The sequence below is a fragment of the Dromiciops gliroides genome, chromosome 3, assembly GCF_019393635.1.
Source record: "Dromiciops gliroides isolate mDroGli1 chromosome 3, mDroGli1.pri, whole genome shotgun sequence".
In the NCBI taxonomy this organism is placed as follows: domain Eukaryota; kingdom Metazoa; phylum Chordata; class Mammalia; order Microbiotheria; family Microbiotheriidae; genus Dromiciops; species Dromiciops gliroides.
In genome coordinates this window covers 638,533,874-638,561,338 of record NC_057863.1, presented here as the reverse complement: position 1 = coordinate 638,561,338, position 27,465 = coordinate 638,533,874, and the positions used below count along the sequence as shown (strand labels likewise).

General features: G+C 44.1%; 2 protein-coding genes across 5 annotated transcripts in view; both read left to right on the top strand.

Annotated features, from left to right (window-relative positions):
• Positions 1-27,465, top strand: part of PRKCZ (protein kinase C zeta) — a 249,670-nt gene that overhangs the window by 88,734 nt on the left and 133,471 nt on the right. The window lies entirely within an intron of this gene.
• LOC122746958 (small EDRK-rich factor 2-like) lies at positions 4,096-4,416 on the top strand. Its single transcript, XM_043993097.1, has one exon. It carries the CDS (start codon positions 4,096-4,098, stop codon positions 4,273-4,275), a length of 180 nt encoding a protein of 59 aa, XP_043849032.1. The 3' UTR covers positions 4,276-4,416.

Here is a 27,465-nt window from a genome sequence, read left to right as displayed (position 1 = left end):
TGCCTTTGGTGGGGGGATGGCAAATACGATGTTGTGTCTTTCACACTAATGGAAAAACTGACATCCCCAGCATGGCTCCCTCCCTTACTCTGTGTGCTTCCCTGTGAGGGGTGGCAGGGACAGGCATCATAAAGTGACTTATTTACATAGCCTCTTGGACTTTGAAAAATGCAGACAATTAGTCAGTAGCCATCCTCCTCCTCCTGGCTCAATGAGACAATATTATTCTTGGAGGAAGCAAGTGTCATTCTCTGATGTTTTGTCCGTCCACATTTGGGAAAAATGCCTTTTAAATTTGTTTTTAATAATCTTCGAATTAAGGGATGCTTTTTGATTTGGAAGCTTTTGTGACCTCTGTACGGTTCACTTGTTTGGATCCCTAAAGGGGAAGAAAGAGAATTAAGATCATCATTTTTGTAGTTGAACTCTAGCGTAGGAGCCGTCTCAGGGAGAAGAGAGGAATCGGTCAAAACATTGATGACAAAGTTGACCAAAATTTTTCATGAAAGTTTATGGTGTGATATGGAAATCTCAGCATTGTGCATTTTTTGTTTTGTTTAAATTTTGCTTCTACATGGGTTTATTTAGTCAGTCAGTAAACATTAAGTACCGACTGTGTGCACTGGGAATATAAATACAAATAAAATGATGGTCCTTGCCCTCAAGGAGCTTAGAATCTAATGACTTTTATTTGGACATTCTAGTTATTCCCAGATATATAATGTATCCCATCTCAGCCAACATATACAGCATTGAGTGCCTATAGTCAGTCCCCCACCTTTTTCCTGAAAGTAGGGAGGAGCTTTTTATTTTTCTTCTCTGGTCAGAGAATGGTAGTGACCTTGTGGAGGGTTTAGCTAGCTTCCTTTCAGAATTCTCATTCTGAAAAATGGTGCAGTTGTAGGCTTTTGTTTTACATGGTATTCATTTCTCAGAATGACCTTCCTGCTCAGACAACCCACCTGGTAACAAAAACTAAAAAAACCAAACCAACAAACACATGGTCAGCCTGTATGACAAAGAACGCGCCATCCCAGTAGCCGGCCGCCTCTGCAAGGAGAGGAGGAGGGAGGGCTGTTGTTTCATCTCTTCTCAGGGCCAGGCTTGGTCATTACGATTACACTCCATTGAGTTTTATTTTATTGTTATTGCAGATCTTTTTCTATCTACAGTACTCTGTCTTAGATCATATTACCCTTTCCATGTTTCTCTGAATCTCTCATTTATTATTTCATACAATGGAGTAGTAGAAGTAATTAATAGTAGTAATAATAGCTAACATATAGCACCTACTATGTGCCAGGCCCTATAAAATATGATTTCATTTGATCCTCATGACAACCCTGGGGACTAGGTGCTACTATTATTCCCATTTTACAGATAAGGAAACTGAGGCAAAAACCGGGTAAGTGACTTGCCCAGGGATACACAGGTAGTGAGTGTCTGAGACTGGATTTGAACTCAGATATTTCTGACTCTTGGCCCAGCACTCTGTGCCTCCATCTAGCTGTTCTTGGATGTACCACAATTTGTTTACCTATTTCCTAGCTGTTGAGCTCACTTTATTTCCAGGTTTTTATTAACAACAACAGCAACAAAAGCTACTATGAATATTTTGTTTTATGTAGGACCTTTCTGTCTTTGAGATCAAAGGTATGAGGAGTTTAGTCACTTTTTTTTTTACACAAGAGTCCCAGCTTTTAAAATAAATGTTTTAGATAATGACCAGGGATAGGGATAGGTCCTTACCGGTGAGGAAACTCCATCCACTAATGCAAGTTAGCATCTTTTTTGCACCTCAGAACCCTAGAGAATTCTCAGAGGTGTGAGAGAGTAGTGTATGAGCCGGCTGGAGTCTGGTGTGTTCATAAGATAATAATTGATCTGGTGCTTGAAGGGACCCCAGAAGGCACCTTGGTCAACCTCTTCATTCTGATTGGAGAAACCAAGGCTCTGTTTGATAAAGGACTTGCCCAGGGTCACACATTAGGTGTCAGAGGCAGAATTTGGAACTCTCTGTCTGCCTGACCCCCCACTTGGGGTACTTTAACTGCCTTGCCCAATCCCCTTGGCATTGGGGGCCTCACCTGGGCAGTCTTCCGCTCACTGACCCTAGGAGGTTCCAAGGCTGGCAGCCTGTTCATTTCCCTTGGAATGTGGGAGATGTGGAGAATGCATTGGAGAAGTTGAGCTAATAATGAGGTCACCGCCCGCCTCCCTGGGACTGAGATAGCGGCTCCAGCAGGGCTGGGAAGGCTCACACCGCATAGTTTTGCACCAGGCTTGTAGATTAGAAAGGTTGGGTTTTGAATGTTTAAAATTCCCAGTGTTGGCAAAGGGTTCCCTGCCTTTTCCCTTCTTGTTATCTCTGATGCCAGCCTGAGCTTTCATCTTGGGTTGGGAAAGGCAACATGATATAGAGTATAGAGTAAGGAACCCTGGCCCCGTCATCCGGGAAAAGCCCTGAATTTGAATCCAGCACTGTGGGACCCAGGCAAGTTTCCTCACTTATAAAATAGTGGCATCTGCCTCACACTGTTGTTTTGAGGATCAGATGAAATCATGTACTTGTTCTCTGTTCTCCAGAGGTAGATAATTTATCCTGGGAGGCAACAGGAACAATATTATCCCAAGAGAAAGGAGATGAAAAATAGCAGATGCCGAGTACTGAGTTGAGCGTTACCGTCAGAGTAGGTGCAGCTTGGGCAGTGCCCCGACTGACTTCATCACTGTGGAACGTCTTACTCCTTATAGCCCAGCTGTCCAGATAACTGAAGTTAGTCACCATTTAAAGAAATGCCAGGAGTGTTAGAAAAGGAGGAAAAAAATCTTTGCCAAGGATGTTAAGCTAGAAAATGCCCAGAAGAGGGCAACCAGGGATGATGAAGGAAGGGCCTTGGTTTCACATCATACAGGATTGGTTAAAGGAATTAGACATGAGTTCAAATCTGTCCTCAGACACTTCCTAGCTGTGTGACCCTGGACAAGTCACTTCACCCTGTTTGCCTCAGTTTCTGCGTTTATAAAACGAGCTGGAGAAGGAAATGGCAAAGTGCTCCAGTATCTCTGCCAAGAAAACCCCAAATGGGGTCACAGAGAGTCAGACATGACTGAAATGACCGAATAACAACAAAGTTGAATGCCTGCGTTTGACAGATAAGGAAACTGATGCCAGAAAGTCTTGGTTACTTGCTCAGAATTACCCAGGGAGTAAGTGACAGAGCTGGGATTTGAACCCAGGTCTTTTGATTCTAGATTTTTCGCTTGGACCCAGAGGGTGGAAGAACTAGGAGGCCTCTGGGCAGAAGTGGTAACCCACTGGGCCCAAATTTGAATCCTGTGTGATTCAGGTTATTTTTTCAGCCTCAGTCTCCTCACTTGTAAAACAACAGGGTCCATTTCCAGGTTTCTGATTTTCTGCAAGCAGTAGAACCCAATTTAAGGCCTGTGCAAAGGGGGGTAAGGCCTCCTCTCTGCTGGTGGTGGACTCCCCTTCACTGGGAGTCTGCTTGAGCAGGGGCTGGATGACCCCTTGTCTCGTGTGTGTGTGTGTGTGTGTGTGTGTGTGTGTGTGTGTGTGTGAGTGTGAGTGTGTGTGTGAGGGGGGGGCAGGGCGGCACTCGAGAGTGAGCGATGAAGAGGCATTCTAGGCAGGCATCCAAAAATATTCAGGGCAAAGTAATCCAGTTGGTAGGAGGGAGACCTTAGATCTTAGACCATGAGGCTGGGGGGGGGGTGAGTTATGGAGGGGTTCCTGGCACCTGCTAGGAGGTTAATATTTATTGAATTGAGGGGGCAGATAAGGGAGGAGCCCACCTGCGGGCCACTCCCCCCTCCCCCAGCTGATGGCGTCTTCATTTCCCTACTTATTCTTTCTAACCAGAAAGCCAGGCACATCTATAAATATCTACTTGAAGAAATTTTTTTATCTTAAAGGAACTGGACATAATAGGAGTTTATATTTTCTCATGGAAACTCTTCATTAAAATGCTTTTGCTTTTTGATGATTATTAAGTTCATGTTTTAAAAAAAGAAATTTACTTAAAAGTCCATGGTAGGACGCCACCAAGTCAGGCCGGAGCTGCTGCCGTCTCCATGACCCACGGTAATCAGCGTGAGCTTGCCCACCAGAAGAACATGAAAAAGCAAAGCAACTCAGGCAAGGGAAAACGCCGGGATGACGGGCTCTCTGCCGCTGCCCGAAAGCAGAGGGACTCGGAGATCATGCAACAGAAGCAGAAAAAGGCCAATGAGAAGAAGGAAGAGCCCAAGTAACTCTATGGCTCATGCCCATCTCTCTTGCCGGTCGACCGTGTGCCTGGAGCCAGTCCCGTCACGCTCTCGCCTCCTCCTGTAGCGCTCACAGGTCCCAGAACTGATGGCATTCCCTTCGCCCTGTGTCTGCAGTGGGTTCCCTCTGTGCATCCTTTGCCCCAGGCAGCCTTGCTCTCCTCCAGGGCATTCCTGGGGGTGAGGGGGGCTACCCTCTCCCAGTGTTTTTTATTCCTATGGGGCTTACCCCAGAGTATTAAAAGTAGCTTTGTAATTCCAAAAAAAAAAAAAAAAAAGTCCATGGTATAGGCAAAATAAATCCAAGGTGATTTTCCAAGGGGGTGGTGCTGGGGGAGGCATTAGCAGTTTGGGGGATCGGGAAAGTTCAGGAAGAACTGACTCTTGGCTCTAAACTATATACTACCTCTATTCTTATCTGATAATGTCTTTATTCTTGTTTTTTTTTTTGTTTTTTTTAGTGAGGCAATTGGGGTTAAGTGACTTGCCCAGAGTCACACAGCTAGTAAGTGTTAAGTGTCTGAGGCTGGACTTGAACTCAGGTACTCCTGACTCCAGGGCCGGTGCTCTATCCACTGCGCCACCTAGCTGCCCCTGCCTTTATTCTTTTACAACATTGATTCTCTTTTTATAAACCTTTGTAACTTGTTCTTTTTTTTTTTTTTTTCCTCTTGGCGGGGCAGTGAGGGTTAAGTGACTTGTCCAGGGTCACACAGCTAGTGTCAAGTGTCTGAGGCCAGATTTGAACTCAGGTCCTTCTGAATCCAAGGCTGGTGCTTTATCCACTGTGCCACCTAGCTGCCCCCTCTGAACTGACTCTTGAAGGAAATCAGGGATTTGATGGGGTTGGAGGTAAGGGCAGGTAGTACATTCCAGGCATGGGACAGGAGACTTGAGAGATGGAGTGTGAAGAACATGCAGCAAAGTCAGTTTTGTTTGGATCATAGAGTGTGTGTGCTTGTTGAACTGAATGGAATTGATAGGTAGTCTGGGGCAGATAAGGAAGGGCTTTAAAGGAGGTATTTGTGTTTTACCCTGGAGGCAATCGGAAGCTATTGAAGCTTCCTGATCTGGGGAATGATGGTCAGTATTGGGCTTTAGGAATATCACTTTGGATGGGGGGGGGGGGGCGGCAATGGGGGTAAGTGACTTGCCCAAAGTCACAGAGCTAGGAAGTGTCAAGTGGCTGAGGCCAAATTTGAACTCAGATCCTCCTGATTCAAGAGCTGGTGCTCTATCCATTGTGCCATCTAGCTGTCCCCAGGAATATCACTTTGGACTGGAGAGATGAGAGGTTGGAAAAAGAGACACTAATTAGGAGGCTTTTTCTTTTTGTGTTTGGTTTTTTTTGTTTGTTTGTTTTGTTTTTTGTGTGGGGCAATGGGGGTTAAGTGACTTGCCCAGGGTCACACAGCTAGTAAGTGTCAAGTGTCTGAGGCTGGATTTGAACTCGGGTCCTCCTGACTCCAGGGCTGGTGCTTTATCCACTGCGCCACCTAGCTGCCCCTGGAGGCTTTTTCAATCACACTATTGATGAGGATGATAACTAGCATTTCTAGAACACTTAACTTGTTGCCACGGACCGTACCTCTTTCAGAGGGTCTAGAACCAGAAGGGATCTTCATCTAATTCAGCCCCTTCTTGTTAAACTTTGGAGGAAGCTGAGAGAAAGGAGAGAACAATTTCAGTTGAATGATGAAATATGCAGGCTGATAAACTGTGAGGGAAATTCTCCCCGTCCTTTCCATCCCAGGGATTATCATACTCATTTTTCTGATGAAGAAAGAGAGATCTAATGCCACTGGTTGCAGTTACACAGTAGCAAGTGCTGGGTATGAGAACTTTCTAAACCAGACTGCCCTTAACCTTCCCCTTTGAATGCCTTTGGTCGTCGCCAAGAGCATCAGTTATTGCATTCTGCTGCTCCCTTTTGGGTTATTGAGGCTTTGCTGATTTTGTTGTCTTTCCTGTCACCTTGCTTGCTCTCCCTTCAAGCTGTCATCTCTCAGAAGAGCTTGCTTTAGCTTCTCCTCTCTAATGCTTCTTATTTGCTCTCCAAAGTTTATTTAAATAGCCTGGCTTAATTTTACCCACAATTCTCCTTGGCCCTCTTTTGCTCTGGCTATCTCCTTCAGATGAGTACATCACTTAGGAGCACACTCTTGGCTAGTCTTGGGACTGCAGGTGCAGAGCTGGAAGGGACCCTGGTGGTCTTCTAGCTTGGTCCCCTTCTTTTGCAGAAAAGGAAACTGAGGTCCAGGTACTTGCCCAAGATCACATAGGGAGAACATAATGGGACTGGAATTCAAACTCCCAAATCCAAATTCCACCCTCCTCTTACCACTGTGACATCCTGCCTGTCTCTGATTCAACAGCTCCAAGTTGTTTAACCAGATCCTCTGGTATCCAGTCGCCTCATTATCTTGATCACCCTTGGGATACAGGTTGTCCAAGCCCCTCTAAAAGGTGGAGCTTCAGATTCAGCTTTGTTTTGAGGTCACACAGCTAGTAAATGTCACGTGTCTGAGGTTAAATTTGAACTCAGGTCCTTCTGACTCTAGGGCTGGTACTCTATTCACTGAGCCACCTAGTGGGCCCCCAGATTCAGCTTTAAGAAAAATCAGGGGTGCAGCTAGGTGGCACAGTGGATAAAACACTGGCCCTGGATTCAGGAGGACCTGAGTTCAAATCCAGACTCAGACACTTAACACTTATTAGCCGTGTGACCCTGGGCAAGTCACAACCCTCATTGCCCCACAAAAAATAATTTTAAAAATCAGTCCTGAGATTTCTATCAAATAATCAATAAGCACTTTTTTTTTTTTTGCGGGGCAATGGGGGTTAAGTGACTTGCCCAGGGTCACACAGCTAGTAAGTGTTAAGTGTCTGAGGCTGGATTTGAACTCAGATACTCCTGAATCCAGGGCCAGCGCTTTAACCACTGCGCCATCTAGCTGCCCCCCAATAAGCACTTTTTAAGGACCTACTGTGTGCAAGGCACCGTGCTGAGGGCTGAATTTCATTGTTCTAAGGAATTTCCAGTGAGAAACTCCATTTACCCACCAGAGATTTATACCCACTTTGCACTGGAGTGACCTGTGGGGCCACCGCGCTCAAGTGACTTGCCCAGGGTCACACAGCAAGTGCGTATCAGAGGCAGGGCACAAGCCCAGGTCTTCTTGCATCCAAAGTCATTTCTCCTGCCACGCTTTGATTGATGTTGCTTGGAAATAGTGCTGCAGATAGGGTCAGGTCCAGTGGGACCCTCGCCTCCTTCATTTCAGTCGGCTGCTGCACTTGGATTAATGCAGGCTCAGAACAAAGTAGCTTCGTTCACCTGCTGACTCATTTAGCTGGCCATCCACGAGGATACCCACATGGATTTTTTTTTCTTTACATGAATTGCTTTCTAGCTCCCCCAAATCCCATATTTGTGCAGGTGTTGTTTGCCCCTAAGGTAAGCAATGTCTACCCGATTCACTGTTCCAAAGCCAAATTAGGAAATAGCTGAGGAGAGCAGGGTCCCTGCAATATTCTAGCTTAGTGTGTCCTATGCAGGAGGTGCTGGGGCATGGGAGACATCTGGGTCACTTTCTGTAAGTCTGCCTTTTGTTGCTGTTCAGTTGCTCCTGACTTTTCATGATGACCCCATTTGGGGTTTTCTTGGCAGAGATACTGATGTGGTTTGCCATTTTCCCCTTTTCCAGCTCATTTTACAGATGAGGAAACTGAGGCAACAAGGTTCCAGTGACTTGGCCAGGGTCACACGGTGTCTGAGACTGGATTTTAATTTGGGTCTTCTGACTCCAGGCCTGGAGCCCTATCCTCTATCTCATTGCGTTTGGAGTTATTACAGTATTGAATCTCCCTGAATTCTCTCCAGTTCTCATTCCTCTGAAGAAGAGCAGCCAATGGCGGTGTAATGGATAGAGCTTTGGACACAAGTTCAAATGTGACCTCAGATAACTTACTAGCCGTGTCACCTCTGCTGTCTCAGTTTCCTTAATTATGAAAGGGAGAATAATAAGAGCACCTACTTCTCAGTGTTATTGTGGGGATCAAATAGATAATATTTGTAAAATAAACGCATAGCCCAGTGGTTGTCATGTAGGAATATTTATATAGCACCTACTATCTTCTTCTTCTTCTCCTTTTTTTTTTTTTTTTGGTGGGGTAATGAAGGTTAAGTGACTTGCCTAGGGTCACATTGCCAGTAAGTGTCAAGTGTCTGAGGCCGGATTTGAACTCAGGTCCTCCTGAATCAAGGGCCAGTGCTTTATCCACTGTGCCACCTAGCTGTCTTCTAAGAGGATCATGATACCACCTGCAGGAGGCAACCCTCTGAAACAAGTGTAGCTTCTTAACACGTAGAATACAATAATTTAAAGGAACCTCAGCTATCAGCTAATCTTGCCCCCTTCTTATCCAAATGGACTAGTCTAAGAAAGGCAAATGGTGTTTCTAAAGAACATCAAGGTTTGCAGAGCTCTTTACAAACATAAATTGGTTCATTTGACCTTCGCACAATACTTTGTTTAAGATGCAATTTCCCCCATTTTCCAGATGAGAATACTAATGTTTAGATACTTTCAGTGACTTGCCCAGGGTCACACATAGGTTCATACCTCAGCTTTCCTGACTATCAGTTATTCCACAGCCCTTGCTAAACTGCACTGTACACTAGGAGGTTGGCATACAAAGACAAAAATGGAACTGGTCTGAGGAACTTCCTCTCTCTCAAACCAGAAACCACATTTTTATCAGGTTTAAATTTTTAAAAGTACTTTTCTCATGAGCCACCCTCTGATAATAAGCAGTACAAAGATTTGAAGAAGAGGGAAACTGAGGCTCACGGGAGTCAGTATAAAAAACTGTTAGCAAGTAACAGAAGTGGGATTCCAGACCCAGTTCTCCTGGTTTCAAAACCTTCCAGGGACTGTAAGGAACCTTTGACGTCATCTCTTCTAAAGGCCAGCCTTCATTTCACAGAAGAAGAGACCGAACCCCTGGTGGTGACTATTTCATGGAGAGCTTGGGATTTGAATCCAAGTTTCCAGCTGTCGGTCCCATGCCCTGTCCCCTTTGCCGTGCTGTATGTACCAAAGAACCCCAGCAGCCACCCACTATTGGATCCATGTACCCCAGGGAAGGGGTGGAGGTTGATCTTGGGTATGTAACATTAGGAGAAAAGAAATTGCTCAAAAGTGCTGTTAAATTTCATTCTGTTTTCTTTTGCCTTTCCTTGTTTCTGCCCACACCTACATTAAAAAGCAGAATTAATCTGGGGGCAAGATTGTTGTTTGTCAGCCTCGCTAGGTAGATTTAAAAAAAAAAGCTGCGTGGGTTGAACTGTTCTCAGCCTTCACCAAACCAGGCCTTATTGTTTTCTTTGGCATCATAGGATGTCACAGGAGTAAGCTTGTCATCAGAGGCACAATTCCTCTGCACTGATCCCCATGGAAACCTCAGAAAAAGAGTCAAAATGAGGGGCAGCACTTACCCAGATTGCTTTAGCCCACAGGCTCTCGGACACAGGCTTCCTGTAGTACATGGCTCTTGATGACTGGGAGGGTGTGTGTGTGTGTGTGTGTGTGTGTGTTTTATTTCCCCTTTGGCATTCGCTTGGCCGATGCCAAGTGGATACCCCACCAAGACAAGAACATGGCTTTTTCTTTTATGTATGGCATTGGTACTGAGTATCTTAGCAAATTTGAGTCTTTTCAGACATGTTCATGTCCTTTGTGTCAGAACCTGAAGGGAATACCAGAATTTCAGAGGTAGAAGGGACTTCAGCAGTACCTTGAGTTGGACCCTTGCCCTAAAATGAAACCCCCTTATGGCATCCCTTATAAATGCTCAGCCTTTGCTTGAAGACTGCTAGTAGGGGTGGGTGGATAGTGGGGGAACCGACCCTGCTTTGGGAAAGTTCTCATGGTTAGGAAACTCTTCCTGTTTTTTTCATTTGGGTTTGGCTCTCCTGGGGTCATTGTTGTTCTTTGTCCTTCCATCTCAAAGAGGACCATGACATCAGGGTGACGTCATGACTTGCACTAAATTGTGAGAGAGGACTGTGTGAGGTCACCAACCTCATTCTCTCTTCTCTCTCTCTGCCCCCTCCAGAGCCATTTGGGTCTAGTGGCAAGACATATATATCAGAATGACTGGAGATGGCCCTGGGTGTTTAAGGCAATTCGGGTTGTGACTTTCCCAGGGTCACACAGGTAGTAGGTGTCTGAGGTCAGATTGGAACTCAGGTCCTCCCAACTTCAGGGCCTGTGCTCTATTGCACCACATCACTGCCCCCCCCTTTCTTTTCTTTCTTTCTTTTTATTTTGGGGGGCAGGGCAGTGAGGGTTAAGTGACTTGCCCAGGGTCACACCGCTAGTAAGTGTCAAGTGTCTGAGGCCGGATTTGAACTCAGGTCCTCCTGAAATGAGGGCCAGTGCTTTATCTACTGTGCCACCTAGCTGCCCCAACTGCCTCTTTTTTCTCTGGGATCAAGCACAGTGAATGTGCTAGACGGTCAGATATCAGAAGCTAAGCTATCTCCTTTGAGCCTTCTCTTCTTCATGGTAAGCATCTCCCCATTCCTTCAGCTTATCCTCATCTGAGGTTATTATTCAGTGACTCCCAGGGCCCCCTGGGCACTGTTCACTTTATCAATGTCATTCTTAAACCATAGGCTCAGAATTAGAGACAGACTCTCAGAGTTCTAAGGGAATTCATCAGCCCCCACTGAGGGGCAATGACGCATGGGGGAAAGCTCACTGGATTTGAAGACAGACTTCATTGTTTCAAATTCCAGCTCTCCTAACCCTGAGTAGGCTGTCACTTGTCCTAAGTCACACAGGTCTTTACCCCAGGTCTCACCATCTACCGTACCCACCATGTCCCTTGGAAATAGTACTCCAGGTATGTGTTCTCTAGGGCATAACTCCAAGGCTGGCTCTCTCCTGACCCTGCCGTTTTGCCTCCAGAGTAGGATCCAGTTAGCAAGATCAGCAAGCAACCAAATGGTTGACAGGAGCAGACAGTGAGTGAGTGAGTTAGTCAGTGAACAAGCATTTATGAAGCCCTTACTTAAATTCCAAGCACAGAGCCTAGGAAGTGAGGCCCCACCCTCAGAGAGCTCAGTCTGATGCGGGAGACAGACTCTCCAGCGTGTTCCCATCAATAACCTTATGCAGGTGTCTCAGAGCCCCTATTTTTCCACATCATCCAGGAAGGTGCTGCCCTCTCCCTCCCTCCCCACCCCATTTGCCCTTTATTGAGGGCATCTTTCATGCTTCACACACCAGGTGAAACTACTCCTAGTTACAATCCTTGTTGTCCCATGTGCTTTAATTTGGCAATGCTCCTCTTCATTTGGGGCAACCAGAAGCTTGCTTATTCTGTCAGAAACTGGGCTTTGCTTTAGCAGTTTTCATTTGTTACAACCTGGGGCTGGGGGTGGTGAACATCGGGCTGTGACTATGGCACCAAAACCAAAAGGATTCTATAAGGAAATAGGATCCTGGCCCTTTGAACAGCATCATTCCCAGATGTTGTGGGACAGAACAGGGATATTGATGACCTGCGGCCCTTCTGTTGAAGGCGGCTCAACCCAGATCCTTAAGCTATAACCTTCTGAGGAGGTAGGAGGTTGTATTAGCAAAGGGCCCTCCCTCCCATTCTGCTGTTGGAACTCCCAGCTGCTGCCCACCCTTCTCCATGTCTCTGCTTCATCGATTTGACTTGACCTAGTATCTTTCTTCCTGAAATGAATTTTTACACACCCCTCTCTCCTTATCTCCCGTCTTCCCTTTCTCCCCCCACTTCCCCCCAGCATTTTTCCAGAGGGAAGCTGTCTCTCTCTTAGGCACATGGGGGAGAAATAACACAAAAATCCAAATCTGATCCAGGGTCAAGGGCTACAGGAGGTAGCCTGTGGGATCAGGTACAGAATGTGTCAGTTCCTGAAGACAATTGTCCAAGGTAGAATTTTTACTTTTAAAGTTAGGACACTGATTTTGATCTCCCCAAGCCCTAAGATTAGATGGGGGTCAGAATTAAGGACTGGGCTTTACCAGAGTTATTTAAACAAAGCAACAGCAACCAAACCAAACTTGAGTGGCATATGAATGCTAGTGGACTGCAGGTATTGACCCCAGAGAGACCTAGTTGGCTCCTGACATAAACTGGATGGGTAACCTCAGGCAAATGACTTAATTTCAACGTGCCCCAAGTAACTGGGTTTTTTTGTGTCATAGAGGGAGCAGGGGAAAGGAATACACATTTATTTACCGCTTACTGTATGCCAGGAACTATGCGCTGTGCAGAGCATTTTTTTTTCCAGGTGAGGCAATTGGGGTTAAGTGACTTGCCCAGGGTCACACAGCTAATAAGTGTCAAGTATCTGAGGCTGAATTTGAATTCAGGTCTTCCTGAATCCAGGGTCTGTGCTTTATCCACTGCGCCACCTAGCTGCCCCCTGTGCAGAGCATTTTACAATATTTTCTCATGTGATCCTCACAACAGTCCTGGGGGGCAGGGGGGGTGGGGGGGAAGCTATGGTTATTCCCATTTTCCAGTTTGAGGAAATAGAGGCAAGAATAGTTAACATTTTGTATAGTTCTTTGTATGTGCTGGGCACTGGGCAATATCTCATTTGATCCTCTCAACAACCCTGTAAGATAGGTACTGTTATTCCCAGTCCTATCTTACAAATGAGGAACCTGAGGGCAAATAAAAAATAATATTGAAATATTTCTGTAACTCTTCCTGCGTGCCAGGCACTGTGTTATGTGCTTTACAATTATTATTTCATTTGATCCTCATGACAACCCTAAGTGGTAGGTCTATTATTATCCCTATTTGACAGATGAGGAAACTGAGGCAGACAGCAGTGAAGTGACTTGCCCAAGGCCACACAGCTATCAAAGGTGGGTCTTCCTAACTCTTTGCACTGCCTTGATGCACCTCTTTTGCAGACTGGTGAAGCCTCTAGATGGACCCTTTCTCAGAACCATCTTTTTAAATGTAGGAGAGAAAGCAATAAGATAACAATGGAAATCGATTATATTGAAATAGTGATGAAACTCTTTTTAGAAATTTAGTTCACAGAACCGAGGTTAAGTTAGAACCCAGGTTAGGAAGGCTTGTGGGTCCCCACTGGCAGAGGGAGGTTTCCACTTTGGGAATGAAAGCACAGATCCGGCTTTCCTGTCTCCACCCGTCCAAAATGCTTTCAATTACTGGTATTCATTTTATAATCCCCACTAATGTGAATATAATCCTCCCTGAGGGCAGGGACCATTTTGTTTTTCTCTGTGTATTTTCTATAGTTAAAGGGGCTTAGGGTGCCCAGTAGGAAGCAGTTGCTGAATTCTCACTCCTCTCAGTTAAATGGCAACAGCTGGATACCTTGATTTTTTTTTTTTAATTTTTTAATTTTTTTAGTGAGGCAATTGGGGTTAAGTGACTTGCCTAGGGTCACACAGCTAGTAAGTAAGTATCAAGTGTCTGAGTCCGGATTTGAGGTATATATGGTCTTAGTCCACTGATTACAGGGTATTGTTAGTTTATTTTTTATTTTTATTTTTTTGGTGAGGCAATTGGGGTTAAGTGACTTGCCCAGGGTCACACAGCTGGTAAGTGTTAAATGTTTGAGGCTGGATTTGAACTCAGGTACTCCTGACTCCAGGGCCGGTGCTCTTTCCACTGCGCCATCTAGCTGCCCCATGAATACCTTGATTTTTGATGGGTCCATTAGTTAGGAAGGTCCTTTTATCTATTGAGATCTGGAGCTGTTTATGACATTTGAAATAAAATACAGACCCAACTTTGGAATACTGACATGCCCAGGAGTGCTTTACCCTGCGTTTTATTCCCTTTAGTGAACTGGTGGGCAGAACGTTAACGAGGGCACAGTGGTGGCATGTTGTTGCTGCTGCTCAGTTGTTGTTGACTCTTCATGCCTCCATTTGTGGTTTTCTTGGTAAAGATACTGACTGGAATGATTTGCTGTTTTACAGAAGAGGAAACTGAGGCAAACGGGGTGAAGCGACTTGCCCAGAGTTACACAACCAGTACATGAACTGAGGAGGTTGGACTTGATGGCTCCCCAGATCCCTCATCTCTCTCTCTGAATCAATCATCTCAACACAGTTTATTTTTGAGCATTAGATTGAATTTCTAAGGGAAGGAAGAAATTCAAATGAGTAATTTTTTCGGGTGGTAACCCCAAATCTGCATCTGGATATTAGTCCTAGTGTAATAAAGTTGGGTTCATGTTTTTAAAAATATATATATTCCCAGCCTTGTAAAATCTGTGGGGGGGGGGGTAGGAGTGATTGAGTCTTAACTTTTCTTTCCATTCCAGTCTTGACCTTTTCACCTCCAGAGCTCAGTCTTTTGGATTAACTTTCCTGGAGGGGATTCAGATTGGATCATGAGAGCGCAGAGTTGGAACTAGAAAGGGGGCACCTAGACATCATCTAGGCATCCAGCTGTGCTTATTTTAGAGATAAAGAAATGGCAGCCTGAACAGTTGAAACTACCTGCCTGAGATCATGTAGCTAGCAGGTGACCTGAGTCAAGATTTGAACCCTGGTCCTCATCCCATATACTTTACACAGCAAAGTCTCTTAATTTAGTAATTTTTTTTTAATGCTGAACTTAACTATTCAACATCTAAAGATTAATGGAACAAGTAGATTGTCTATAAAATTGTGAAATTTCTTTGTGACACATGAGGCAACATGTTATGAGTCAGGATGTCCTGATTTCAAATTCTGCCTGAGATACTTGATCGCTGAGTAACTTCAGTCAAGTCATCCCTCTTTTCTCGGCCTCAATTTCCTCATCTGTAAAATGAAGGGGCTGAACCTCATCACTTCTAAGGTGACTTTGAGCTCTGAATCCCTGATCCTTGGGAGATTTACATATAAGTGTTCTGGGCTTTCTTCTTTCAAATGATTCATAGATACACTTGTCAACTTCTTCTTCCTCTTCCACTCATCACCTCTTCAAAAAGCCCTTTAATATCATCAAACAAAACAAATTTCCACATTAGCTATGTTTGAAAATGTAATGCTCATCTTGCCTTTAACCTCTCTTCCAAGGGGTAAGAGGATTGCTTTATTCTTGGACTCAGACTTCTGGAGCCATTGCAATAACCATATTTCTTACTTTTCCCCCCGTTTGGTTTCCTTGCCAATGATGCAGTTCTTGCATAAAATGTTCTCCTGGTTCTGATCACCTCACTCTGCATCAGTTCATACAGGTCTTCTGAAGCTTTCCCCATCATCATTTCTCATAGCATAATAATAGTATTCCAATATATTCACATATTGTGATTTGTTTAGCCATTTTCCATTTGTTGGGCACCCAGTTTGTTTTAGAATCTACTATAAATGAAAGTGCTGCAATAAATATTTTTCTATGGGTAGGGTTTTTTTTTTGTGTGTTTTTAGCTCTGTCTTCTTTGTCAACTAATGTTATCTCTAGGTCAAAGGGTTTAGTGGCTTTTGGTTGGGGTATTGTTTCAAATTGGATTTCAGATGAAAGCAATCCATAGTTCCACCAACATGACATTAGAACCTATCCTTCCATATCCCCGCCAGCAATTGTCATTACTCTTTTTAATCCATCAGTTATTTGCTTAACTGACATATGTGTCAGGCACTATGCTAGGTACTGAATATAGAAATATAGTGGAACGATCCTGATTTTCAAAGGGTTTATATTCCAGAGGGGAGATAACGTGGGTGTACACAGGATGTCCATAATGTTGTACTGTAGATTTAAGCTTTAATAGATTAATATTTAAGTTAAACTTTTATAGAGATGCCCTATATAAATATATGGAGAATGATTTTTGTTGTTCATCTTTGCTAATCCATTGGGTGTGTTTATAGCCCCTCAGGGTGGTTTTAATCTTCAGTTCTCTTGCTAGAGAGTTGGAGCATTTTCCATCATGATTATCGATTGCTTGCATTTCTCTTCGACACCTGTCTATTCATATCTGTTGACCATTTATCATTTAGAGAAGGGCACTTGTCATGCCATCATTCCCCATGTATCTTGGCTTCCAGACCATCAGCAGAGACAGCTGCTACAGAGATCCCCCCTCCAACTTCTCCATTTTCCTTCCTAACCACCTTATAAAGTCTTATGAATTATTCCTCTTGCAACTTAAGTGTGAGTTCATAAAAGGAGATCAACCAAGGTTTGTTCAATTGAATTGAGCTGAGTTGAATATCACAGCTGAAGAACAAGTGAAAATTCAAATTCTGTATTTAAAAAAACCCACTCAGCCATCCTTTTCCCTGGGAGCCACATTTCCCACTGTAGGAGAAGGGGGAAAGATGAACTTAAGTACATAGAGAACCGTGGTATGCAGACATAGTTCAGTCGAAGGCCTTCAAGCCAGTGCCGGATGACCACATTTTGGGGGGGGGCAATGAGGGTTAAGTGACTTGCCCAGGGTCACACAGCTAGTAAGTGTCTGAGGCTGGATTTGAACTCAGGTCCTCCTGAATCCAGGGCCTGTGTTTTATCCACTGCGCCACCTAGCTTCCCCTTTGCCCTCCAATTTAAAAATAATATGCTGGGGCAGCTAGATGGCGCAGTGGATAGAGCACCGGCCCTGGAGTCAGGAGGACCTGAGTTCAAATCCAGTCTCAGTCACTTAACACTTACTAGCTGTGTGACCCTGGGCAAGTCACTTAGCCCCAGTTGCCTCACTTTAAAAAAAAAAATATGCTGAGGGAAACCCCTCCCTACCAAACAAACCAATTAGAAGTGTGCTGCTCTGTTCTGTCTCTTGGATTCCTCAAGAATAAGGACGTGTAGGGCTTTAAGTCTAGGTTCAGTCGATAAGCCTATATTTCAAAGGTTTCATTGTGTGACACAAAAGTAGGTGAGGGAGGATGGTGGTCATGTAGTCAAAAGAAATTTGTTAAGCACCTACTATGTGTCAGGCATTGTATTAACATGGTTCAGAACCCTGGGTTGTGATTTTCCTAGCGTGCTGCTCATATACCCAATGTTTCTGGGAGGGTTGGGAGATCTGATACAACTAACCTTTATTATGCACTGACTGTATGACAGGCTCTGTGCTAGGGGTTGACAATGTCAGAGGGGGGGAAAAAAGAAATGGATTATGCCCTTTAAGGGGCAGCTAGTTTGAGTAGTGGATATTGGAGTCTGGAAGACTCATCTTCATGAGTTCAAATTCAGTCTCAGACCCTGGGCTAGTCACTTTGCCCTGTTTGTCTCAGCTTCCTCATTTGTAAAATGAGCTGGAGAAGGAAGTGGAAAGCCACTCCATTATCTCTGGCAAAGGGAGTCACACAACTAAATAATCACCGACAACATCATTATTAGCTTTTAATATGGATTGGGCTTCAGTGAGGAGGTCCATGGAAAGTACTGCATGTAAAGGGACCCTAAAGTCTTCTGGGCAGCTAAGTGGTGCAGTGGATAGAGCCCTGATCCTGAAGTTGGGAGGACCTGAGTTCAATCTCACCTCAGATACTTATTAGCTGTGTGACCCTGGGCAAGTCACTTAACCCCAAATGCCTTAAATATCCAGGGCCATCTCCAGTCCTCCTGATACATATCTTGCCTCTGCACCCATATGGCTTTGATGGGGAGAGTGAGGTTGGTGACCTTGCACAGCCCCATTTCACTTAAATTCAATTCATTGCAAGTCATGACATTGCCCCAGTGGGATGGTCCTCTTAGAGAATGGTCAACAAACAATCTTCTAGTTCAACCCATATTTTATGGAATTGGATTCTGGATTCTGGAGTTGTAATGTGACACTTGAACCCAGACCTTCTGAGTTTAAATCCAGCACTCTGGGTACCTCCTTGTAGCAAGGACATTCCTAAGCTGGAGAGCTTCCAGAGAAGGGTAGCTGGGATGGTCAAAGGCTCCAACCAACATCATGCCCTAGAAAGGAGAAGAGAAGATTGAGGGGAGGCCATGACCGGGGTCCTTAAGGACTGAAGGCTTTTAGGGAGAAGAAGGATCATCTTCCCCAGCAGGCAGAATCAGGAGCACTGGGGGAGGAGGGTACGAGCTAGAGAGAAGCAGATTGATTGAGGCATGTCAGGAAAAACTTCCTGCGGGTCAGAGCTGTCCAAGGTAGGAGAGGCCTGCTTCCCAAGGTGTGGGTTTCCTCACTTCTCAGTATTGGTCTTTAAGGCAAAATTGGATGACCCTATCTCATGTGTGTCCTAGAGGAAGGATTCCTGTTCAGGGCACTGGATGGGAGATTCTGTGAAATACAGAGTATAACGTGTGGTAGGGCAATAGCAAATGGAATTGGTAGCTTTTAGCTGCTGATTAAGCTATAGGCCTAAAATTTCCATTTTCCTTTCTTGTATTTACTGTTCGAAGCCCATTATTTATGTTGACCTACTTCTAGAAATGGAAAGCGTTTAGACTTTGGGCAATCTTTCTTCCCCTCCTCCCTCCGCCAAGCCCTGATAGATCTGGGCCTCTTACAATGCATTAGTCTGGGAGCCAGAATCTAGGCAGAGTGTGTGGAGTGTGCACTGGTGGGGAGGGGTGTAGGAGAAAAGAACCCAGCCCCTGAGCCATAGCAGCTCTGATTCTGACCCTCAACCCTGGGCAAGTTATTGAACCTGTTTTACCTCTAACCTGGAAAGAGTGGGCTGAATGGATCCCATTCAACCCCACCCCATGTTAAAGGGGCCATTTTGTACAGCATGTGACTTGAAGTTGAAACCTTAGTTTGAGTCTCATCTTGGAAACTTCCTAGCTGTATGACTCTCCAGGCCTGGGTTTTCTCTTCTCTAAAATATGGGGATTAAATCAGTCTGGATTTGTGATCTTAAAGTTTTACCATCTTCAGCTATTCTTGTTCATCTTATTCACTAAAGACTTCCTAGAAGATCTGCCAAAGGAATCCTCCCAGTTTACCACAGTCCTTATTATTTTGGTGAGGCAATTGGGGTTAAGTGGGGTTAAGGTCCTCTTGAATCCAGGACCAGTGCTTTTTCCACTGCGCCACCTAGCTGCCCCTTATTTTATTTTTTAATTGTAATTTTCTTATTCTCCAGTTACATATAAATATAGTTTTCAACATTTAGGGGTTTTTTTGTTTGTTTTTGTTTGTTTTTTTGCAGAGCAATGAGGGTTAAGTGACTTGCCCAGGGTCACACAGCTAGTAAGTGTCAAGTGTCTGAGGCCGAATTTGAACTCAGGTACTCCTGAATCCAGGGCTGGTGCTTTACCACTGCGCCATCTAGCTGCCCCCTTCAACATTTGTTTTTTATAAGATTTCTAGTTCCAAATTTTTCTCCCTCCCTTCCCTCTTCCCCTCTGATATATGTTATACATGTATAATCACATTAAACATATTTCTACATTAGTTTTGTTATGAAAGAAAAATCAGAACAAAAGGGGAAAACCTCAAAAAAGAAAGAAAAACACAACAAAAAAGTGGAAACACTATGATTCCATCTGCACCCAGATTCCACAGTTCTTTTTTCTGGATGTGGAGAGCATTTTCCATCATGAGTCCTTTGGAATTATCTTGGACCATTGTATTGCTGAGAAGAGTTAAGTCTGTCACAGTTGATCATCACACAATCTTGTTGATAGTATGTACAATGTATTCCTGGTTTTGCTCATTTCACTCAGCATCAGTCCACTTAAGTCTTTCCAGGTTTTTCTGAAGTCAGCCTGCTTATTTTTCTTTTAGTGACTTGCCCAGGGTCACACAGCTAGTAAGTGTCAGGTGTCTGAAGCCGGATTTGAACTCATGTCCTCCTGAATCCAGAGCTGGTGCTTTATCCACTGAGCCACCTATCTGCCCTGCTGTGAACTTTTTTTTTTCCCTAGTGAGGCAATTGGGGTTAAGTGACTTGCCCAGGGTCACACAGCTAGTAAATGTTAAGTGTCTGAGACCAGATTTGAACTCAGGTACTCCTGACTCCAGGGCTGGTGCTCTATCCCCTGCGCCACCTAGCTGCCCGCTGTGAACTTTTAAAAAAACATTTTGTTAGCTATTTCCATATGATTAATTTTTTTTGCAATCCTGTGCATTCTACACCATTCCCCTGGGCAGGAGTTGGTTCCTTCTTGTTGTTCTTCATATCCCCAGTGTTTAGCATATAGCAAGCACTTAATAACTTAATAAACACTTGTTTGACTGGGATCCCCAGCACCTCTGTTATAGAATGCCTGGGTCATAGCTTATTGAATTGAATTTGAAATTGAGTGAATTTGGTTGGAGTGGATACAAAAGTAGATCCATTGCAACCCCAGCAGTGAGTAGTAAGTGCTGTCTGTAAGGAAGCATTTTGGTGCTGGGAATACAAAACCCAGAGTTACTGCCCGTGACCTTGTATATACATACTATTTAAGGAGAACAGAGAGAATGAATAACCAGGGAAATTCAGGGGGAAAATCTAAGTGATTGCTTATCATTTTCTTCACAGGAAATTTAGTAAATAACATCTGCTCCCGTAATACTCCCAGACTCTGTGTTCCTTAAGAGCAGGACAATGGCTTCGTCACATTCTGTCTTTCCTCCCGATTCCTCCCTGTTTGTAGCGGCTCCTCAGTGTTGGCTACATGAGATCACCAAGTCTATTTATCATGTAACATTGAAACAAACCTGAGACCCAAATTTGATCCTTCTTACCCAAGTGGATGCTGCTTCCTTTAATCATGGCACCCCAGTATTTACACCTGGAAGGGACCTTATTGAGCAAGCATTTATTAGGCACTTCCTGTGTAATGAGTCCTGGGAATACAAATAGAAGCAGAAAGACAGTTACTGCTTTCAGGAAGCTTAAATTAGAATACCTAAGTAAGTTAGAATACCTAAAGTGAAGCTGAAAGGGACTGGAGAGAGAGAGAGAGAGAGAGAGAGAGAGAGAGAGAGAGAGAGAGAGAGAGAGAGAGAGAGAGAGAGAGAGAGAGAGAGAGAGAGAGAGAGAGGAAAGTACCTGCTAGTAATCATGGTAGAGAAAGAATAGAGAGTCAGGGTACAGCCTGAAGAGGAATAAAGACATGGCTCTCCTGGGCTTCTTCTTTAAAATGAAGTCAGCCAGGGCAGCTAGGTGGCACAGTGGATAAAGCACCAGCCCTGGATTCAGGAGGACCTGAGTTCAAATCTGGCCTCAGACACTTGACACTTACTAGCTGTGTGACCCTGGGCAAGTCACTTAACCCTCATCTTCTCTCCACCTCCTCTCTCTCCCCCCCAATGAAGTCAGCTAATCAGAGGGAGAGGCAGTAGGGTACTTTTAGTGTGAGAAGGAGTCCAGGGGAGGGATGAGGCAAAAAGATTTCTGGGGGTATGGCAGAGAAAACTTGGGCATAGTAGGCAGTGTCAGCAGGACTGAGGAAGGTGATAAGCCTAATATCCAAAGGGTCAGGATTTAAACCCAGACCCTTTGCTTGCAAATGCGCAGTATTCTTTCTCCTTTCATGGTACACTAGCATGCTGTGCTGGATTAACAACCATCCTAATAATTGACATTTATAAAGTGTTAGAATGGAGAGAGGGCTGACCTCAAAACCAGAAGGCTAGAGTTCAAGAACAGCTTCTGCTACATACTGGTTGTGTTCAACTAAGTTTAAAAGAAAGTACCAGCCTGCAGGGGGAGAGGAAGTTCTCACCAGGTGTTCCCTGTACTAATGAAACCACAGCTCCGCTCCTCCTCCCTTTTTTAAATTCAGTAATATGTTTTGTATACTTTATTTTACAATTGCTGTGATGTGGATCATACAGGTATCTGTGTCCTCATTTTGCAGATGAGAAAATCGACAATCAGATGAAGTCACTAAATGTAGGATTTTAGCCTGAGAGCTAGAAGTGACCCGAGAATTCATCTAATCCAGCCCCTTTCCTTGATAGGGAAACTGAGACACAGAGGAGATGAAATGACTTGCCCAAAGTCACACCAGGTAGTAAGGTGGAATTTGAATTGTAAATGCAGCAGCACTGTATGTACCACACCGTACTGACATTTATATTGGTTTCTAAGTTTTTAAACACTGGCAAGAAAAACAAAAACAAAACCAAACACTTGGCCTGCATCCTATTTCCTATCTAAAATAATTCTGAAGCATAAGCCTTGGAGAGATACTTATCAATTGCCCAGTCCATCTCAGCAGAAGGTTTTTCTATAATCAAGTTCTTCTTGCAAGGTTGGAGCTCTCTGGAGTGGCGTGCACATGTTTGTAGTTTAAGTAATGCTGGGTATAATTAATAGTAATATTAGTAATAATAGTTATGTGACCCTGAATCTCAACTTCCTCATCTGTGAAATGGGTATCATGATAGTTAACCTACTTCACAGGATTGTTGTGAGAAGCAAATATAAAACTAGCTATTGTTTATATATTGCACTATAGGATTCCCAATGTGTTTCACATATATTATCTCGTTTGACATGTCATAAGACGCAAGAGCACTCTGTAGGGAAGCCATCTAAATAGGTCAAGTTATTGGTGAAGTTTGCAGTGCCACTAGAAGTTACACCAAAAGAAATTTCAGACCATCATCACTATCAATGATGTTTACATAGGGCACTAAGGTTTGAAGCACTTTACATTTATTTTCTCATTTGAGCCATTCCATATCACACTTATTCAACATTTTATTGTTGCTGAAATTGGGCCTGCCTATTGTTAGTTACATAGCCCTCAGAAGTGGGATTTGAACCCAGGTCTTTCTGATCTTGGAGTCAGTCCTCTATCCACTGTGCCATTCTACTAGGAAAGGTACTTTGTGTTTGGAAGAAGCCATCCTTGCCCACTTCATCATAAACGAAGGACCTGATCTTAGTTCTGTCTCATCCTATATCCCTCCATGGGGAAAAAAGCAAGATTTGCTTTGAGGGAACCTGGTTCAAATCCTGTCTCTGCTTCTTACTCTACCTGTGTAACTTGAGACTAATAAGCTCACCTCTCTTGGCCTTGGGTTCTTCATCTATAAAATGAATGGGTTGAAGGAGATGGCATTAAACCCCCTTCTAAATCCATGATCCTTTTAGGTATGTCTCCCCTCGTCACCTTTGAGCTGCCATTGACCCCATCCTGAATATTAGCTTCATGCAGATGAAGGCTAATGACCATCCTTTTCTTACTCTTTTTTTTTTTTTTTCCTCTCTCCTGGTTCCTCCCTCCCCTTCTGCGAATCTTAGAATCATTGCCATAGCTTTGACAAGTGGCTATCCCACTGCTCTTGGCACGTGTGATGTGCCAGTCATCTCTCTCATCTTCCATGTACCCTTCATTTCCCCAGTGTAGGAAATTGGTCCCTGTCATGCATCTGTAATGGATGGCTCTTCTCTGTTGCTCCCTGCCCCTAAAGGCAGCAAGGAAATTGCCTCAACTGCTGGAATCTAAGGGAGGTGCATACCCAGGGAACCAAGACATTGTTTTCCCCTTCTAGGATGAGGTCTTCCCTAAGGTCTCTCCCCTTTTATGAGCCATGTAGATCCTGGTATAACATCTACTCTTTCAAGGACATAACCCAACCTGCCTGGTTCCAGGGTAAGTTCACAGAATCTTAAAATGGCAAAGGAGCTTTGAAGTCATCTAGTCCAACCTACTCATTTTACATATGGGGAAACTGAGGCATAGCGACTTGCCAAAGTTCACATCATGAGCCGAGGTCCACTTAGATGTCATTTGAAGGGTTTGCAGACACTGGAATTTGTGGGTTTTAGCATGGAGAAGGGAAGCCTCAGTGTGGAGAGTCATAACTTTCCCCCCCAGTTTTTGAGGAGCAGCCTTTTGGGAGACAGATTGGACTTAGTGGGTCTGGCCTCAGAGAGCAGAACCAGCAGCGATGGAGGGGATATTGGAAAGAAGCTGTATTCTGGCCTGAATGCTGGAGAATCTTCCTGCCACTAAAGGCTGTCCAAGAGTAGATTAGAATCTATAGTAACTCCTGGCAGTGGCTGCAGGTGTTAACAAAAGGGACTCTTGCTCAGGTACAGGTTGGACCCAATGGACTTATGGCCTCTGGGGTCCTTCCAGTGGAAAGATTCTGGTGACCAATTCATGTATTTTATGATTTAGTCTTTTTTTTTTTTTAAGTGAGGCAATTGGGGTTAAGTGACTTGCCCAGGGTCACACAGCTAGTAAGTGTCAAGTGTCTGAGGCCGGATTTGAACTCAGGTACTCCTGACTCCAGGGCCGGTGCTCTATCCACTGCGCCACCTAGCTGCCCCTGATTTATTCTTAAGGATAAAATATTACAAATAGGCAGAGTCACTTAAATTCAGCAAACCTTTATTAAGTTCCAGGCATTGTGCTTGATAATGGGCATCAAAGAGACAGGAAGGAATCCTGGCATCCAGGTGCCTCCTGGGGGGGGGGGGGAGAACGGAACAGGCATACCAATGAGCATTCACAAAGTGTATCTTTGTATATAATAATAAACAGATACAAATAGCAATACTTAACAATAAACAGTAATCAGAGTAATACAAAGTTATCTCAGGAGTGAGGAAGAAGTGGGGGGACAGAGAGGGAAACAGACGAGGCAAGGTAAAGGAAGAGAGGTAGAGGGGGAGGAGGGGGAATGGAGGAGGAGGAGGAAGAAGGGCGAAACAGAGAGGGGGAAAGTTATTAAATGGAGGACATCAGGAAAGATGCTCATGTAGAATGTGATATGCGAGCTGTTCTTTGAATGACATGAGGAAAGCTAAGGTGACAGTGGAGACTATTCTAGGGTCGGGACACCACTTAGTCTAAGCTAGGGGCTGCTGGGATGTCATACGTGGGGAACGACATAAGTGAGCCAGTTCGGATGGAAGGGGGGGGGTGCCCTTTCTAATCATGGGTTCATAGAGAGTTTCCTCTGAGGCTGCCTGGCCCAACTCCCTCATTTTACAGATGAGTAAACTGAGGCTCAGGAGCTTGTCCAAGGTCACACAGGCAGCCCGTAGTAGTTAGGATTTCAGTTGGAGTGAGTGTTATGAACCAAGAATGGAAAGGTAGTGGGGGGTGGTGGTGATGACCAGTAGCCACTGAGTTCTAAAGGGTCATTTAACCATGATGGCTGATTTCTTTACCTCATTCCCTAACACTTTAACCCCCGGGTCTGATGCATCATTGAAGCCCCCATGTCCTTGAGGGAAGGAACAACACCCTTTCTGATTGGTCTCCAGGCCCCAGTCCTGGGATTCTGCATCTTTCAGGCAGCCCCCTCACACCCTGCTCTGGTTCCCATGGCTACCAGTCTTCCTCCGATCTCTCATCTTGGCCTCCAGCCAAGGTAATTGCCTTATAACCAACTTGCTTCTCCCTCACTTTTTGGCCCCAGCCTTTCAGTCTTTTCCCTTTGTTGACATCTGTTTTGCCTCCATTTCCTCTTTGTTCACCCCCCCCCCCCCCAAGCATTCACTTAGCTGCACTGCTGTTGCTTACCCCTCCCCCCATCAACAAGGAACCTTTGTAAGTACCCTTGTCTCTATATAAATACACAGAAACTCAGGTGTGCATCAGTAAAAGAGGGTGTATGTAATTAAGAGAAAACTATTAATTGCCAAACATCCAGGGTTACAAAAGCAAAGAATGTAAAAGTTGCAACCAAAAAAAAAAAAGTATGATCCTAGACATGACCTTTCTGTGCCTCAGTTTGTCTCAGGTGAGATGAGGGAGGCAGTGGAGAGAGGGCTAGGTTTTTAAATCAGGAGCAGCTGAGATCAAATCCAGGTTATGTCAGTCAAATAAATTAATATCTGGAAGTAATCTAATTCTGAGTGAGTGAATGAATGAATGAAGAAAGCATTTATGAAGTGTCTACTATGTATTTGTATTTGGCAGGTCCAGTGCCCTATGCCTATGGGCTCATCTTGACTCTTAATGTGTGAAATGGTCTCTGGGTCCCAGAAGTCTTTTTGTAAAGATTTAGTGTGTTTATCAGAGAATATTTGGAATCTCTGAAGCATTTTCTTTCTTTCTTTCTATCTGTCTGTCTGTCTGTCTATCTACATACCTACCCACATATCCATCTATCCATTTATTTACAGCAGGGGAATAAGCTGTTAGGAATATCAATCTGTCAACTTTGGGCAGAATATAACAGGAAAAAGACTGGAAGCAGAGAGACCGATTAGGCCAGGAGCTAGTAACCTGGTTTTTTTGTTTTTGTTTTTGTTTTGTTTTTTTAGTGAGGCAATTGGGGTTAAGTGACTTGCCCAAGGTCACACAGCTAGTAAGTGTTAAGTTTCTGAGGCCGGATTTGAACTCAGGTACTCCTGACTCCAGGGCCTGTGCTCTATCTACTGCGCCGCCTACCTGCCCCTCTTTATTAATATTTTGATAACTATTTCAATGTAGTTGGTTTCCTCTTTAATTCTATGCATTTGATTTTAGGCATTCAAAAAAGTGATTCAAAAAGGAACCCCAGGATTTAGCAGGCTTCCAACTTGGTTTATGCCTAAAAAACAGGTTAAGCCTCCCTGAGTTAGATGGTTTTCCATTATTTTGACCACACACATCCAATTTGGATTTTGTGACCGATTCAATATCTATTCCACCTCTTTCAAAGAATTGAAAAATAGTTGAAAGTTAAAATAATTTCTTTGAATTGTGGAAGATTGGCGTAATGGATAGAATGCTGATCTTAGAACCTGGGAGACTCGGGTTCAAGGCCTACTTCTGAGAAATAGTGGCTGTGTGTCCTTGAACAAGTAACTTAACCTCCCTGAGCTGTAGGTGGCTTTCAAGGAATAAGTGGCAAGGAAGATATCCTGTATTTGTAGAGGGATTTTCCTAAATTGTGCCTTCCCTTTACCAATGAAATTACAGGTGCATTTAGCTCAGTAATTCTAGCCTCAGTAGGACTTTGGGTTGATTATACATTTAGATTGCTCATGGGAGCTGTTTGTATTTATATTCCTGAGAGTCTAGTGAAAAGAGCAGTAATCTCAGCTGGAAGACCAGATATCCTATCTTGAATACTTACTACCTGGTCATTTTTCTATTGTGTTTGACTCTTTGTAACCCCATGTGGGGTTTTCCTGGAAAATGGTTCGTGGAGTGGCAAATATGGTTACATGACTTGTCCAGCATCACACAACTAGGAAGTGTATGAAGCCAGACTTGAATTCAGGATTCCTGGCACAACGCTCTATCCACTTTGCCACCCTCCTACCCTGGTCCTCCGTTTGCTCATTTGTAAAATGA

Bases quoted from the DNA above. Each gene is read 5' to 3' on its own strand.
- LOC122746958 (XM_043993097.1), top strand. From the start codon at position 4,096: ATGACCCACGGTAATCAGCGTGAGCTTGCCCACCAGAAGAACATGAAA.